At 39.4% G+C, this 16,464-nt stretch overlaps 2 protein-coding genes across 2 annotated transcripts; both read left to right on the forward strand.

Annotated features, from left to right (window-relative positions):
• The first annotated feature begins 653 nt into the window (after window positions 1–653).
• LOC117815545 (sialidase-3-like) lies at window positions 654–2,222 on the forward strand. The gene is given in 7 exon segments (XM_034687309.1): window positions 654–816; window positions 819–844; window positions 972–1,115; window positions 1,117–1,231; window positions 1,234–1,281; window positions 1,284–1,446; window positions 1,448–2,222. Coding segments are annotated over 7 exon segments (1,149 nt in total). The 3' UTR covers window positions 1,938–2,222.
• A 7,049-nt stretch (window positions 2,223–9,271) lies between these two features.
• On the forward strand, window positions 9,272–11,012 carry LOC117816133 (sialidase-3-like). Its single transcript, XM_034688270.1, has 2 exons — window positions 9,272–9,590; window positions 9,723–11,012. The coding sequence occupies exons 1-2, from the start codon at window positions 9,357–9,359 to the stop codon at window positions 10,689–10,691; spliced, it is 1,203 nt and encodes a 400-aa protein (XP_034544161.1). The 5' UTR covers window positions 9,272–9,356; the 3' UTR covers window positions 10,692–11,012.
• Window positions 11,013–16,464: the final 5,452 nt, after the last annotated feature.

Raw genomic sequence — 16,464 nt, forward strand, 5'->3', positions numbered from 1 at the left:
ACTTCACATTGACAGAGGAAAAGTGGGTGAGCCTCAGTTCCCCAATCGATGTAATATCACGCGATTTAACAAAACGAAAGACGCGTTCTTTGGAAGCATAACTGAAAACAACCTTTGTTCATTCAAGTTTGCGTCCTTCTGTCTTGAAAAGCATATTAAAAAATTAGGAATCTTCTATGCAGCTATTTTCAAACAAAGTTATGTTCCAGTGTTATAAAAAGGTCAACCTGCTAGTTTCACTTTAAGATTTGAAATCATTCATCTTTTTAACCTATGCCTGCTCTTACTGCTGTTTCTACAGGCCATGAAACGAAGACTGCTGTTGTCTCAAGCTGCAGGGATTTGTCCTGTGTTTCTGCTCTGGATGTTTTTTATCCCCAATTCATTCTTGTCTCTGTCATGGTGGAGCAGGAGCTGCATTCTTTACACAGCTGCTAGTAAGGCATTACACCCTATTCTTTTGAACATCAGTGTTGAGTCACTGAGGTTTAGTATGTGTATTTAAGGCTCCTCCCTATTCACTAGTCTGATAAATTCTTCGCAAATCGCAAGCTCTGATGATAAAGGAAAAGAAAGCTGCACCCTCCCCATTAGGATCATTTCATGTGCAGACATGGGCAACAAACCTTCAAGGCGTTATCAACCAGAGGAAGATGAGGCACTGTTTTTATTCCAAGAAGAATGATGTTTACAGGATACCTGCTCTTTTCTACGATGGAGATAGAAAAATCCTGATGGCCTTTGCAGGGAAGCAGAAGACGTCAGATGATGCCAGCTCAGTAGCCATTGTCATGAAGACAGGAATATTTAAGGAGGATGAACCACCCATAAAGTGACAGTGAAGGTAATTATACCAACAAACAAAAGTATTACTTGTGGGTGCCTTTAAGAGACATTACTTCCAAGCACAGCTTTGCCTTTTTCCTAATTTTGCTAATTTTATGTTCACATCTGATTGATGTCTTTTTAAGTGGTCAGAGCTCATACTGTTGAAGGAGGCCCATCTTGACGGACACCGCCCCATGAGCCCCTGCCCGCTGTATGAGAAAACCAGTAAGACACTCTTCCTATTCTTCGTGTGTGTCAAAGGCACTATTACAGAGCAGTGTCAGATACGCCACAAACTGCAACAAAGCCCGTCTCTGCTACATCACATCTAATGATGGCGGTCAAAGTTGGAGTGAAGTGACTGATTTGACCTGCAAGCTGGATGAAATCAAGAGCTGGGCCACGTTGCTGTCGGGCCCGGCCATGGTATCCAGACAGACGGCGGTAGATTGATTGTCCAGTTTACGCCTATGCTTCTTGCTGTTGCTCATGTTGTCATTGCTGTTTATGCTGTGGCTCATGTCGCCCAACTCCAAATGCTCTCTATCTGTACAGCGATGATAAGGGCAAAACATGGCAATTTGTCCATAAACTTCAGACTGAGTCCTTAGAGTGTGAATGGCAGAGTTTTTGATGAGGGAGGAAATAGCAAAATCTACTGCAATGCCCGCAGTAAGGGGGGCTACAGAGTAGAAGCTCTTGATAAAAATGATGGGGCTGGTTTGATCCCCCTCCCACCTACTGACAAGCTTGTGGAAACAGGTGGAGGCTGTGAGGGAAGTGTGGTGTCCTTTCCTGTTCAAAGTGAAGCTGCTGGTGTAGAAGATGATCAGAACCAGAACCCAAACAAGTGGCTGCTCTTCACCCACCCGAGCAGTAAGTGCAAACGCACAGATTTAGGGGTGTATTTGAACAAATTTCCAAGCGACCCAAATGCATGGAGCAAACCCTGGATCATTAATAGTGGACCCAGTGCTTACTCAGACCTGGCTTACACTGGTGATGGATGGTTTGCTTGTCTGATGGAGCGTGGGAAGCACAGTGAGATTGAGCAGATAGCTTGCAAGGTTTTCAGCTACAATGATGTAAAGCAGGGCATTGGTAAGTGATATACTGTCACTTTATCACGCCACAGCATACTCAATGACCCCAAAACAGAAACATTTTGTTTACTCACGCAAGATTACAAAAAAACTGTTGTTTAAAACAAAAAAAGATGATTCACTAACAGACTGTGTTGTAAGACATGCTTATACAGAAAATATAAGGTATTAGAGGTTTTATTAGTTTCTAAATAGTACAAATCAATTTTAAATTCATGTATAAGATAATCTTTTGTGATCTGTACTTATATTGGATGTGTTTTGTGCTGTATTCCTTGTTTTACACTTATGTGACATGTACATTTCCTTGTGAGGATTAATAAAATACCTGTCATTAAAAAAAACAGAAACTACTCTCTGTCTTCATTTAAAATGCAAAAGTGACTCCTATTACTTATAAAACAAAAATTGAATCATACAATATTTGAAATGACTTAAAAGATTATGAGATTTGCGGTCAGCAAAAGTTGAATTGTCATGGGAGAGAAGACCATTTAGTTAATGATTCATTCACAGTTAAAAATCAATACATTTTCTCAGAAAGCTATAACTGAAAGCTCAGCTAGATAACAACAGACTGGTTTTGGCTGTGATCCAGATGGGACAGTGGAACTGTATTTGCCTCACAAATCAAGAGGTGTGAGGCACCTTTAAAGCCTTTGAGAACTTAACCTGGACCACTTAAATTCTTATAGAATATCAACATTCAATGAGTCATTAAGCATCAACAAAACTCAGTGAAAATAAACGACCATAACTAGTAAAGAAAAGACTCTTCCTAAGAAGCTTATTTTCCAGTTAAAACCAATTCTCAGGACTGTGTGGGCGTGGCAGCTAACGTTTTGATTAATACCTAACAAATTTCCAAGCAAATGCATGGAGCAAACCCTGAATCATAATAGTGGACCCAGTGCTTACTCAGACCTGGCTTACACTGGTGATGGATGGTTTGTTTGTCTAATGGAGTGTGGTATGCAGAGCAAAACTGAGCAGATAGCCTCTGTAGTTTTTAGCTACAGTGAAGTTATGCAGGGGATCAGAGAGTAGAAAATGCAGTAGAATAGATTAAGTCTCATGTTATGGCTGTTTAAAATAAAAATGTGACATAACATTAAGAGACTTTCCTTAATAAATCATGAGCTCTGATACAATAGGCACATGTGCCTGAGGCTGTTCCGTTTACACTTGTTAATCTGTGCATACAGCTTCTTGTCTTTGTACTGTTAAAATGCTCTGTTAAATACTGCTAAATTTTTTGCCCAAACTGTTGACATTACCTATACATACCTGACATTCAAATCTGCACAGTTTCGTTATCTGCCCATTAAAACTATAAAAGGATCTGTATCTGCTCTGTGTGAGAAATAAAACTGTTGTCATTACATGAAATGAAGGATGCCATGTAAAAGTTGTATCTTTGTACAGGGGTGCAGGTGTTCTGCTGCAGGAAGTTGTTATGTTTCAGGGAGTTTCAGCTTGTTGTTTACCAATTTCATGGTTTCAACAAGGAACAAGGAAATCCCCTCAATGGTCTGGTCAAAGGGCTTAGACATACCTGATTGTTATGTTAATGAGTGTTAGGGGAGTGTTTTTCATACTTGAAAGCATACATTTTTCTTCCCCGACTGTCTACTTAATTATTTACCCCATTATCTTCATCTTAAATGTATTTCCTGCTCAGCAGGTTGGTTTGGAGTAATCTCTAATATCAATTTACAGTCTTGAAAAGGGACCCATTAGCAAAATCCAGTTTTAAGCCTTTTAGTGGGGAAAGCTGACAGATGTAAAATATACAGTGCTGTGAAAAAGTATTTGCCCCCTTCCTGATTTCTTATATTTTTGCACATTTTTTCACACTTAAAAGGTTTCAGATCATCAAAATCAAAATAATATTAGACAAAGATAACCAGAGTAAACACTAAATGCAGTTTTTAAATGATGATTTTATTTTTTAAGGGAAAAAAGTTATCCAAACCTACCTGACCCTATGTGAAAAGTAATTGCCCGCTAAACCTAAAAACTGGTTGCGCCACCCTTGGAGGCAATAATTGCTATCAAGTGTTTGCGATAACTGGCGATGAGTCTTTTACATCGCTCTGGATGAATTTTGGCCCACTCTTCTTTAAAGAATTGTTTTAATTCAGCCACACTGGAGGGTTTTCAAGCATAAACGGCCTGTTTAAGGTCATACCACAGCATCTCAATCAGATTCAAGTCCGGACTTTGACCAGGCCACCAAAATCATTCTTTTTGTTTTTTTTAAGCCATTCAGAGGTGGACTTGGTGGTATGTTTTGGATCATTGTCCTGCTGCATAACCCAAGTGCGCTTGAGCTTGAGGTCTCAAACTGATGGCTGGACATTCTCCTTCAGGATTTTCTGGTAGAGAGCAGAATTCATGGTTCCACCAACTTCGGCTGCTGACGTGTGTATTGTTTATTTGCTACTGTAAAATAGCCTCTTAAAACAAACAAATAAGTGTTTACCACTGTCATAAATACATATGCAGATATAAATGGAAAGATCAGCGAAGAGACAATACCTTGAAACATAAAAAACCCCAACCCAAACCTGTCCTGCATGAACCTGCTAGGACAACCCCCAACTATTATAACATAACTTCCTTCAGCTACCAGTAAGTCCTCATCACAGTGAGGAACCATCTCTAACTCTTTTCAATTTCCTAAACTTGTGCTTACGTTGCATCGTTTGGATTTATAAGAATTGGCCAAACTCATATTAACAAAAAAAAAAAAAAGACAAATCTACCTTCTTCGCTCCTACTCATGTAATACTGAAGACGTTTGTAATTCATAAAGCTAAAGATACAGATACCCCCCTCCCAAATAAGGGGGGAGACAGGCAAAATTCTGTTTAAAGAGGGAGAGATAATACATAAGGATAAATAAAAGAATGAGTCTTTACAGACCTAGTCTGCAGTCTTTGTTCTCTTTTCAATAAAAAAAAAAAAGTGTCCACCAGAATTTAAAGGGGTTATTAATATAAAAAAATGTTACCATGCATTTTTACAATGTCTCAAACCCTAATAGCTGCTTGCATTCTTGATTGCAGGAATACTGCCAGTGGGCGAGTGGAGATCCAAACAGCAGGGAGGAGAAAATAAGAAAAAATGTGTAGAAAGAGAGAAAAAGAGAGTCCTCCCTCCTCTCGTATTTATCCTTTTATTCCAGGGATGTATTTGTTGGCAAGTCGAAGGTATGCGTGGTATCTCCGTGGGTTAGAAGAAGTATAGCTGTAAACAAGATGCGATGCTTGCCAATGCCTTTCTCTCGTAGTTGTTGCTGCAAACCGTCGAAAGCCCGTTGTTGCTTGTAAGTTTCGGCCTGACCACGTTGTCCTTGTAGTTAATTGGACCTTTATTCTTGCAGCCCTCGAGAAACTTAACAACCAGTGTCCGCGGATAATTAGTGTTGTTTTTTTGGCTTGTAAGACGATGATTTCTCTCCACTGTCGGAGAGGGTATGTTGAGAATCTCTGTCAGCCATTTTTCAATGGTCTTTCTCTGGTATGCCTGTTATTCCTAAGTTCTGCATTCTAGGTCTTCAGTTTTGGTCATCAGTTTTGTCAACTTGGCCCCCTTGCCTTCAACCTTAGCTTGCAGGTTGTTTATTGTGTCCTCCACTGATGAGATACGCGCCTCGGCTTCGTTCAGGCGGCCAGTACACTCTTTCATATTTCCCTCGATTGCCGAGAGTACTCCGTCAATTTTCTGATGGAAATCATGTTTGAGGGACTTGATAACTTGTATAATATCTGCACTTGTCACGGTCTGCTCTTCACAAGTGTCCGCGGCGTGTGCAAGGCTACTGCCGCTATCACCATGTGTCGGGTCTGGTGTGGGACAATCCATTCCGGATTCCATTGGTTTAATTTTATCCCATTTCACAGACTTCGGCATATTTCTGTTCAGTTCAGTTCAGTAACTCGGGAGGTCTAGAATGACAGTTAGATATAACAGTGATATGCAGCGGAGCACTAGAAAGTAGTTCACTTACTCTGCCATCCGGAAGTCATCCTAGCTAGCGTCTTTTAACTTTTTGGCTACACCATGTCTCTGGGATAAATGTTCATGAACTGTTTGGATTATACAGAAAATCCAAAACATCCTAACTACCTGACACCATAGGCTGAGTTCTCATAACTTTATTTGGTAATGTTGGATAATGATCCTTTAGGTTAGGAAAAGAAAAGAAAGGTGCTTTATTGATCCCCAGGGGGGAAATTCAGTTTTTTCATTCATGCTATTTTGGACATGCTACACATACAGTTTTTTTTTGGTATATACATACAAATGCACACATATGCAGTGAACATGCTTAGGGAGAGATGTCAGAGTGAGGATACTGCCATCAACCAGCAGACCCAGAGCAGTTGGGGGTTCGGTGCCTTGCTCAAGGGCACCTCGGCAGTGCCCAGGCAAGTGAACCAGCACCTCTCCAGCCACCAGTCCACTTGCCAAACTTCGTCCATACTGGGACTCGAACCGGCGACCATTCGGATCCCAAGCCAAGTCCCTATGGACTGAGCTACTGCCACCCCAAAGGTTAGGTTGAGAGTTCATTTTGTACAGGATGGAGAGATGCTGAAAAGAACAAAGCACAGTTGTCAGGAGCAATACACTGAAGAATTGATACCATACTTCCTTTCAGTAAATAATGACAAAGCCTGCAGGCTGTGTGGTTTGTTAACCCCCAAAAATTGAGTTTTGGGGGAAAAAAAGCAACAGAGATGAGCAAACTCAAGCAAACCCCCCACACTACCGTGCACTAGATGTGTTTGGTTTGTGGTAAACTGAGAATAAGTGAATTACATCATGTGCTATACCCTCTGGTTTTGCAGCCATTAGTGACTGCTGGTTTGGGTACCCCCATACATCAGGAGAAAATTTGACTATTTCCGCATTTTTTTTCAGTTTCTGCTTTCATTGCTTATTTATTTATTTAAAGACCTGACTACATTCTAACCCAGTTTTCCCTTAAAACACAGCTCCTAATCCCTGAAAGAGAACGAATGATTTACGAGGAAATTCTTGTTGTGGATGTTTGGATGCAAAGGTTTAAATAGTGAATAAACTGGATCATCACCTTGACTATATGTTTGTCTAACTAACTGTTGCACTCACATTATCTGTGTTTACAGTTCAAGTAAAAACCAAATATATTTCAATAGCTTGTCATGTTTCAAATAAAAACTATTTTAATCAAAAGTGATGTTAACAATTACAATTTGTTACTTTTAAATACTTGGTATTGACTTTCGTGGAGTTTTTTAATGGTTAACTTACAATATTCTGCAATGATTAGAAATTGACCTCCATATGCCATTGTACTATTACAATAAAGTCCCTGTCTTTGTGCGACATGTTGATAAATCATTAGGGCACGAGTGTCCTTGCAGTGGTATGACTCTGTCATCAAGCTGCAGCATTATTTTCTTCAGATATTTTTCAAACCCACCCAGATATCATATACAATAGTATATACCTATGGGAGAGACAGAGAATGTTTGGGACAATGTAGTGTTGCCAGCAGTTTGTGTTAAACTACTTTCTGCCAAAACGAATTTTCCAGTGTGCTACATTGTTGCCAGCCTCAAGTGGAGCTGCAATTTTTTCCGCACTTCTGCATTGTCTTCATTTTTTAACACCAGAGGTTGCTGAATTAAGCACAGTCATGCTGACCATTGAAGGTGGCAGTCAGTGCAGTTAGAATAAAAGTCTGGAGAGCACTTCATGCATATTTTACTCTTTAAATTGTAACTTGAGTAATAAAATATACAGTACACGCTCTATAAAGAAAATAAAAACTGGAAATCAGACAAAGAATGACAAAAAACAGTTACCCAACATAACCCAACAGAATACAACATTTGTTGACATTGTTTTGTGAGACAGGGACAGAAAAACCTATCCTACAATAAATAACATACAATGAATCAATCAAGAATCAAGAAGTGAGCTCACACACACAAGGATTGTGACGTGGTGATCTGAACACTGGTGCTTGACAACAAGACAGTAAGGACAATAAATATAGAAACCTAAAATCTTATCCAATAATTCTACATAAAAATAAAAAATACTTTCTGTACAAAGAAAGGTATAGATGTACTTTTAAAGACATGAATGAGTTAAATAAGCCTATGCCAGAGGCAAAAACAAGGCAAAAAGCGAAATGACCAAAGCGAGAGCATATCTAATCAAAAATATTAAAATGCCAACACCCAAGGAAAAGTAAATGATTTGGACACGCATGCAGTTACACAGATATTCATAAACTCATACACGTTTCAGTTGGTTTGATGTTGACATATTGTGTTCTTATATGTTTTTTGTTTTTTTTTTTAATTTTGTGTCTCTAAAGCCTTTGAATAGAACTGGATTGCCTTAAAGTGTAATTATATGAAAGCTATAATTCATATGATCCAGAGACAAAACCAGTGAGCGGTTCACTGTAGTCCATAATAATTAACTGTTGTGAACATACAGACATTTTATAATGTGAATCTGTGTTTATCACGTAGATTATTTTGTTGACTTTTTGAACTCTGCACATTAGCTCTCTCCCTGTGTGTGTATGTATGTGTGTGCGTGTGTGTGTGTGTGTGCATGTGTGTGTGTGCGTGTGTGTGTGTGTGTGTGTGTGCGTGCGTGTGTGTGTGTGTGTGTGTGTGTGTATGCTTTGAGGCTGCTAAAAGTGAAGTGAAAGAAAAGCAAAGCTAGAGGGATGTACAGAGAGGAAGAGAAAATGATGACTGTGTCTTAATACTTTGTTTTCTAGGTATATGTGTCTGAGAAGTCAGCCTCCTACAACTTCACATTGACAGAGGAAAAGTGGGTGAGCCTCAGTTGCCCATTCGATGTAATATCACGCGATTTAAAAAAAACAAAGACACGTTCTTTGGAAGCATAACTGAAAACAACCTTTGTTCATTCAAGTTTGCGTCCTTGAAAAGCATATTAAAAAATTAGGAATCTTCTATGCAGCTATTTTCAAACAAAGTTATGTTCCAGTGTTATAAAAAGGTCAACCTGCTAGTTTCACTTTAAGATTTGAAATCATTCATCTTTTTAACCTATGCCTGCTCTTACTGCTGTTTCTACAGGCCATGAAACGAAGACTGCTGTTGTCTCAAGCTGCAGGGATTTGTCCTGTGTTTCTGCTCTGGATGTTTTTTATCCCCAATTCATTCTTGTCTCTGTCATGGTGGAGCAGGAGCTGCATTCTTTACACAGCTGCTAGTAAGGCATTACACCCTATTCTTTGGAACATCAGTGTTAAGTCACTGAGGTTTAGTATGTGTATTTAAGGCTCCTCCCTTATTCACTAGTCTTCCAAATCGCAAGCTCTGATGATAAAGGAAAAGAAAGCTGCACCCTCCCCATTAGGATCATTCATGTGCAGACATGGGCAACAAACCTTCAAGGCGTTATCAACCAAAGGGAGATGAGAGCACTGTTTTTATTTCCAAGAAGAATGATGTTTACAGGATACCTGCTCTTTTCTACGATAGAGATAGAAAAATCCTGATGGCCTTTGCAGAGAAGCGGAAGACGTCAGATGATGCCAGCTCAGTAGCCATTGTCATGAAGACAGGAATATTTAAGGAGGATGAAACCACCCATAAAGTGACAGTGAAGGTAATTATACGAACAAACAAAAGTATTACTTGTGGGTGCCTTTTGTCTTGAGACATTACTTCCAAACACAGCTTTGCCTTTTTTTCTAATTTTGCTAACTTTATGTTCACATCTGATTGATGTCTTTTTAAGTGGTCAGAGCTCAAACTGTTGAAGGAGGCCCATCTTCACAGACACCGCCCCATGAGCCCCTGCCCGCTGTATGAGAAAACCAGTAAGACACTCTTCCTCTTCTTCATGTGTGTCGAAGGCACTATTACAGAGCAGTGTCAGATACGCCACAACTGCAACAAAGCCCGTCTCTGCTACATCACATCTAAAGATGGCGGACAAAGTTGGAGTAAAGTGACTGATCTGACCTGCAAGTTTGATGAAATCAAAAGCTGGGCCACGTTTGCTGTCGGGCCCGGCCATGGTATCCAGACAGACGGCGGTAGATTGATTGTCCCAGTTTACGCCTATGCTTCTTGCTGTTGCTCATGTTGTCATTGTTGTTTATGCTGTGGCTCATGTCGCCCAACTCCAAATGCTCTCTATCTGTACAGCGATGATAAGGGCAAAACATGGCAATTTGTCCATAAACTTCAGACTGAGTCCTTAGAGTGTGAAATGGCAGAGTTTTTTGATGAGGGAGGAAATAGCAAAATCTACTGCAATGCCCGCAGTAAGGGGGGAAACCGAGTGGAGGCTATTCTTCACAATGACAGGGCTGGTTTGATCCCCCTCCTGCCTACTGTCAAGCTTGTGGAAACAGGTGGAGGCTGTCAGGGAAGTGTGGTGTCCTTTCCTGTTCAAAGTGAAGCTGCTGGTGTAGATGATGATCAGAACCAGAACCCAAACAAGTGGCTGCTTTTCACCCACCCGAGCAATAGGTCCAAACGCACAGATTTAGGGGTGTATTTGAACAAATTTCCAAGCGACCCAAATGCATGGAGCAAACCCTGGATCATTAATAGTGGACCCAGTGCTTACTCAGACCTGGCTTACACTGGTGATGGATGGTTTGCTTGTCTGATGGAGCGTGGGAAGCACAGTGAGATTGAGCAGATAGCCTGCAAGGTTTTCAGCTACAATGATGTAAAGCAGGGCATTGGTAAGTGATATACTGTCACTTTATCATGTCACAGCATACTCAATGACACCAAAACAGAAACATTTTGTTTACTCACGCAAGATTACAAAAAAACTGTTGTTTAAAACAAAAAAAGATGATTCACTAACAGACTGTGTTGTATGACATGCTTATACAGAAAATATAAGGTATTAGAGGTTTTATTGGTTTATAAATAGTACAAATCAATTTTAACTTCATGTATAAGATAATCTTTTGTGATCTGTACTTATATTGGATGTGTTTTGTGCTGTATTCCTTGTTTTACACTTATGTGACATGTACATTTCTTTGTGAGGATTAATAAAATACCTGTCATTAAAAAAAACAGAAACTACTCTCTGTCTTCATTTAAAATGCAAAAGTGACTCCTATTACTTATAAAACAAAAATTGAATCATACAATATTTGAAATGACTTAAAAGATTATGAGATTTGCGGTCAGCAAAAGTTGAATTGTCATGGGAGAGAAGACCATTTAGTTAATGATTCATTCACAGTTAAAAATCAATACATTTTCTCAGAAAGCTATAACTGAAAGCTCAGCTAGATAACAACAGACTGGTTTTGGCTGTGATCCAGATGGGACAGTGGAACTGTATTTGCCTCACAAATCAAGAGGTGTGAGGCACCTTTAAAGCCTTTGAGAACTTAACCTGGACCACTTAAATTCTTATAGAATATCAACATTCAATGAGTCATTAAGCATCAACAAAACTCAGTGAAAATAAACGACCATAACTAGTAAAGAAAAGATTCTTCCTAAGCAGCTTATTTTCCAGTTAAAACCAATTCTCAGGACTGTGTGGGCGTGGCAGCTAACGTTTTGATTAATACCTAACAAATTTCCAAGCAAATGCATGGAGCAAACCCTGAATCATTAATAGTGGACCCAGTGCTTACTCAGACCTGGCTTACACTGGTGATGGATGGTTTGTTTGTCTAATGGAGTGTGGTATGCAGAGCAAAACTGAGCAGATAGCCTCTGTAGTTTTTAGCTACAGTGAAGTTATGCAGGGGATCAGAGAGTAGAAAATGCAGTAGAATAGATTAAGTCTCATGTTATGGCTGTTTAAAATAAAAATGTGACATAACATTAAAGGGGACATATCATGCTTTTTTCATCAATTTATATTGGTCTAAGAGGTCCCAAAAACATGTATTTAAAGTTTATGCTCAAAAAAACACTTTGAAATCAGATTTTGGCATGCCTGAAAAGTCCTTTTCTTCATTCCTCATCAGAACACTCTGTTTTCCCTCTGACCACGCCCCCTCCGGAAGTGGATGTGCCTCGGCTCTCCAGCACGTTGATCTAATGTTTACATGTTGGCTGAATATACACGGCTGCTCAGAGATCGCGTTACTTCAACCCTCTGAATCTGATCCTGACGGAGAGGCGCCTGTAGCAGGACCTTTCTGAAGGATTGGTCACAGATTTAGTGTTTCTTGTTGTTTTATTTATCAGTATGTAGACGTGTGTCTTGGTACACAGCTACGAGCATGTAGCTATGTGGCTATGCTAACTAGCGCTAGCACTTATCCATGATAAATCATCCACTAGATCTTCAAATCTGCAGACGTGGGGAGTAAACCCGACCTCTGCCAGAAAGGCAGCGGGACCTTTTATGAAGGATTGGTCACAGATTTAGTGTTTCTTGTTGTTTTATTTGTCAGTATGTCGACGTGTGTCTTGGTACACAGCTACAGCTACAGCTACAGCTATGAACATATAGCTATGTGGCTATGCTAATTAGCGCTAGCACTTATCCATGACAAATAAAAATCATCCACTATATCTTCAAATCTGCAGACGTGGGGAGTAAAACCGACCTTTGCGTTTATTAAGAAAGCCTACAACTAGCATGCCTCCCTCCTAAGCTCCTTGTTGGCACATATTTGTGCAGGTAATGAAAAACGGGGGAGGGATTCAGTATTATTTTATACAGTCTATGGGCTGAACAAGCTCCGAGCTCTGACTCCGTGACAGACCGGATATTGTTGTTACGTAACAAAAACACGGAAGTCTGAAACGGCTCGTTTCACACACATTTACAGAAAGGTGTAGAAATCAAAACAGGGGCAGAATGGATTTTTTTCATTCTTGGGGGGTTTGTAGACATGCCAGGGACACATATTTCAGGTAAAGAACCATTAAAAAGTCAATTTTGCATGATATGTCACCTTTAAGAGACTTTCCTTAATAAAATCATGAGCTCTGATACAATAGGCACATGTGCCTGAGGCTGTTCCGTTTACACTTGTTAATCTGTGCATACAGCTTCTTGTCTTTGTACTGTTAAAATACTCTGTTAAATACTGCTAAATTTTTTGCACAAACTGTTGACATTACCTATACATACCTGACATTCAAATCTGCACAGTTTCGTTATCTGCCTATTAAAACTATAAAAGGATCTGTATATGCTCTGTGTGAGAAATAAAACTGTTGTCATTACATGAAATGAAGGATGCCATGTAAAAGTTGTATCTTTGTACAGGGGTGCAGGTGTTCTGCTGCAGGAAGTTGTTATGTTTCAGGGAGTTTCAGCTTGTTGTTTACCAATTTCATGGTTTCAACAAGGAACAAGGAAATCCCCTCAATGGTCTGGTCAAAGGGCTTAGACATACCTGATTGTTATGTTAATGAGTGTTAGGGGAGTGTTTTTCATACTTGAAAGCATACATTTTACTTCCCCGACTGTCTACTTAATTATTTACCCCATTATCTTCATCTTAAATGTATTTCCTGCTCAGCAGGTTGGTTTGGAGTAATCTCTAATATCAATTTACAGTCTTGAAAAGGGACCCATTAGCAAAATCCAGTTTTAAGCCTTTTAGTGGGGAAAGCTGACAGATGTAAAATATACAGTGCTGTGAAAAAGTATTTGCCCCCTTCCTGATTTCTTATATTTTTGCACATTTTTCACACTTAAAAGGTTTCAGATCATCAAAATCAAAATAATATTAGACAAAGATAACCAGAGTAAACACTAAATGCAGTTTTTAAATGATGATTTTATTTTTTAAGGGAAAAAAGTTATCCAAACCTACCTGACCCTATGTGAAAAAGTAATTGCCCGCTAAACCTAAAAACTGGTTGCGCCACCCTTGGAGGCAATAATTGCTATCAAGTGTTTGCGATAACTGGCGATGAGTCTTTTACATCGCTCTGGATGAATTTTGGCCCACTCTTCTTTAAAGAATTGTTTTAATTCAGCCACACTGGAGGGTTTTCAAGCATAAACGGCCTGTTTAAGGTCATACCACAGCATCTCAATCAGATTCAAGTCCGGACTTTGACCAGGCCACCAAAATCATTCTTTTTGTTTTTTTTAAGCCATTCAGAGGTGGACTTGGTGGTATGTTTTGGATCATTGTCCTGCTGCATAACCCAAGTGCGCTTAAGCTTGAGGTCTCAAACTGATGGCTGGACATTCTCCTTCAGGATTTTCTGGTAGAGAGCAGAATTCATGGTTCCATCAATTACAGCAAGTCGTCCAGGTCCAGACCCAGCACAGCAGCCCCAGAATATCACACTACCACCACCATGTTTGACTGTTGGTATGATGCTATTTTTATCAAATGCTGTGTTGGTTTTACGCCAGATGTAAGATACACATCTGCAAGTTGTAGTTGAGATGAAACTTTATTTGGACTGAAAAACAGAAGTTATTTTGTGGTAGTTATAGGCCTAGGATTGGTTTCTTTTTTTTTTGTAAGGAAGATGTTTTGCATGTATCATCTTGACAGAACAACTATCAGTGACCATGCTGTTTGTTCTAATTATTATTTACATGCTACTTATATTTATCGGTGTCTGTAGGCTACATAAACATTAAAAAAGCTGTTCTGCCAAATTAATTTGCAATCAAGCCTTATCGCCAAGTGTCTATTCATGAACCCTGATAACGTCCCTGCGCAGACTGCAGAGGCTGAAAGCAGTGTGCAGTGTGAACCAATTACCTGCGACTAATTCGCTGAGATTCACATCAAGCTTCCTCTGCTGGTCACATGTCTTAAATTAAGGAGTCTTTCAATCAAATCAGCCCTCAAAAAGGTTTATTTACTTAATAGTATTATCTGAGCATTATTTGAATGATATATTAGCTTTAAGTAACCGGTATACTGCACTCAATACACCTGGCTTGTTAGGCTGGCGGTGATCTTACTCTTTCACCAGCTAGAAATCAGCCACAGACGTTCACTGTTTAGCTTTGATGACTCGGTGTGTTCCACCCCTCACAAACCCCACCCTGTCATCAAAATATGGGCAGCTTTAGAAAATAGACTTTGCAACAACTATAGACTGACCACAAGACTTCAAATTTGCAAGAGACAAAGCAATTTATGACATCACAGGTGCCACGACCTTTATGTAAACACTCTAAAAGGCTAAACTAAGCTTAGGTACATCATAACCATCATATTTGTTGGCAATCTTCATGTGTAAGCATTCTCTTGTGAGCATCTCAGCACGCTGTCTATAGCATTTAGCTTGCTGTGCCATAGTCAGGATTTAATTAGCTTCAAACAGCAGCTAGCGTCTTTTACACTTTTTGGCTACACCAGTCTCTGGGATAAATTTTCATAAACAGTTTGGATTATACAGCAAATCCAAAACATCCTAACTACCTGACACCATAGGCTGAGTTCTCATAACTTTATTTGGTAATGTTGGATAATTATCCTTTAGGTTAGGTTAAGAGTTCATTTTGTACAGGATGGGGAGATGCCAAAAAGAACAAAGCACAGTTGTGAGGAGCAATACACTGAAGAATTGAAACCAAACTTCCTTTCAGTAAATAATGACCAAGCCTGCAGGCTGTGTGGTTTGTTAACCCCCAAAAATTGAGTTTTTGGAGAAAAAAATCAACGGAGATGAGCAAACCCCCCACACTACTGTGCACTAGATGTGTTTGGTTTGTGGTTAACTGAGAATAAGTGAATTACATCATGTGCTATACCCTCTGGTTTTGCAGACGTTTTTTCTGCAATTTTCTCAGTTTCTGCTTTCGTTGTTAATATTTGTATTAATATATGTATTTATTTAAAGACATGACTACATTCGAACCCAGTTTTCCCTTAAAACACAGCTCCTAATCCCTGAAAGAGAACGAATGAGATACAAGGAAATTCTTGTTGTGGATGCTTGGATGCAAAGGTTTAAAGAGGGAATAAACTGGATCATCACCTTGAACATATTTTTGTCTTACTAACTGTTGCACTCACATTATCTGTTTCACATACAGAAGATTTGTGTATGCTGTTACTGAATACAACTGCAATGGAAGTGAATTCGCTGGAAAAGCAAACTATACCCTGGGGGGTTATTACTGAAGCAGCTGTCTACAGACAGCAGAGGACCCTCATGCACTGTTACACAATCATACCATCAGTTACACCCTGTGATAGATTTTCTCTGTTTGTTTACACAGGCTTCTCGGATTGGGATTTTAAGTGACGACAGGGCACAAAAACTTTCATTGGAAAATTCACCAGAAGGAATTTGCAAAATTCCTGCAAGTTGTAGTTGAGATGAAACTTTATTTGGACTGAAAAACAGAAGTTATTTTGTGGTAGTTATAGGCCTAGGATTGGTTTCTTTTTTTTTTGTAAGGAAGATGTTTTGCATGTATCATCTTGACAGAACAACTATCAGTGACCATGCTGTTTGTTCTAATTATTATTTACATGCTACTTATATTTATCGGTGTCTGTAGGCTACATAAACATTAAAAAAGCTGTTCTGCCAAATTAATTTGC

The sequence above is a fragment of the Notolabrus celidotus genome, chromosome 7 (genome assembly GCF_009762535.1).
Source record: "Notolabrus celidotus isolate fNotCel1 chromosome 7, fNotCel1.pri, whole genome shotgun sequence".
NCBI classification, from domain to species: Eukaryota; Metazoa; Chordata; class Actinopteri; order Labriformes; family Labridae; genus Notolabrus; species Notolabrus celidotus.

What these genes read in the sequence shown, in the direction of transcription:
- LOC117816133 (XM_034688270.1), top strand. Translation starts at nt 9,357, where the DNA reads ATGGGCAACAAACCTTCAAGGCGTTATCAACCAAAGGGAGATGAGAGC. An exon ending in CCCATAAAGTGACAGTGAAG is followed by an intron (nt 9,591 to 9,722) that starts GTAATTATACGA and finishes TGTCTTTTTAAG; the next exon opens with TGGTCAGAGCTCAAACTGTT.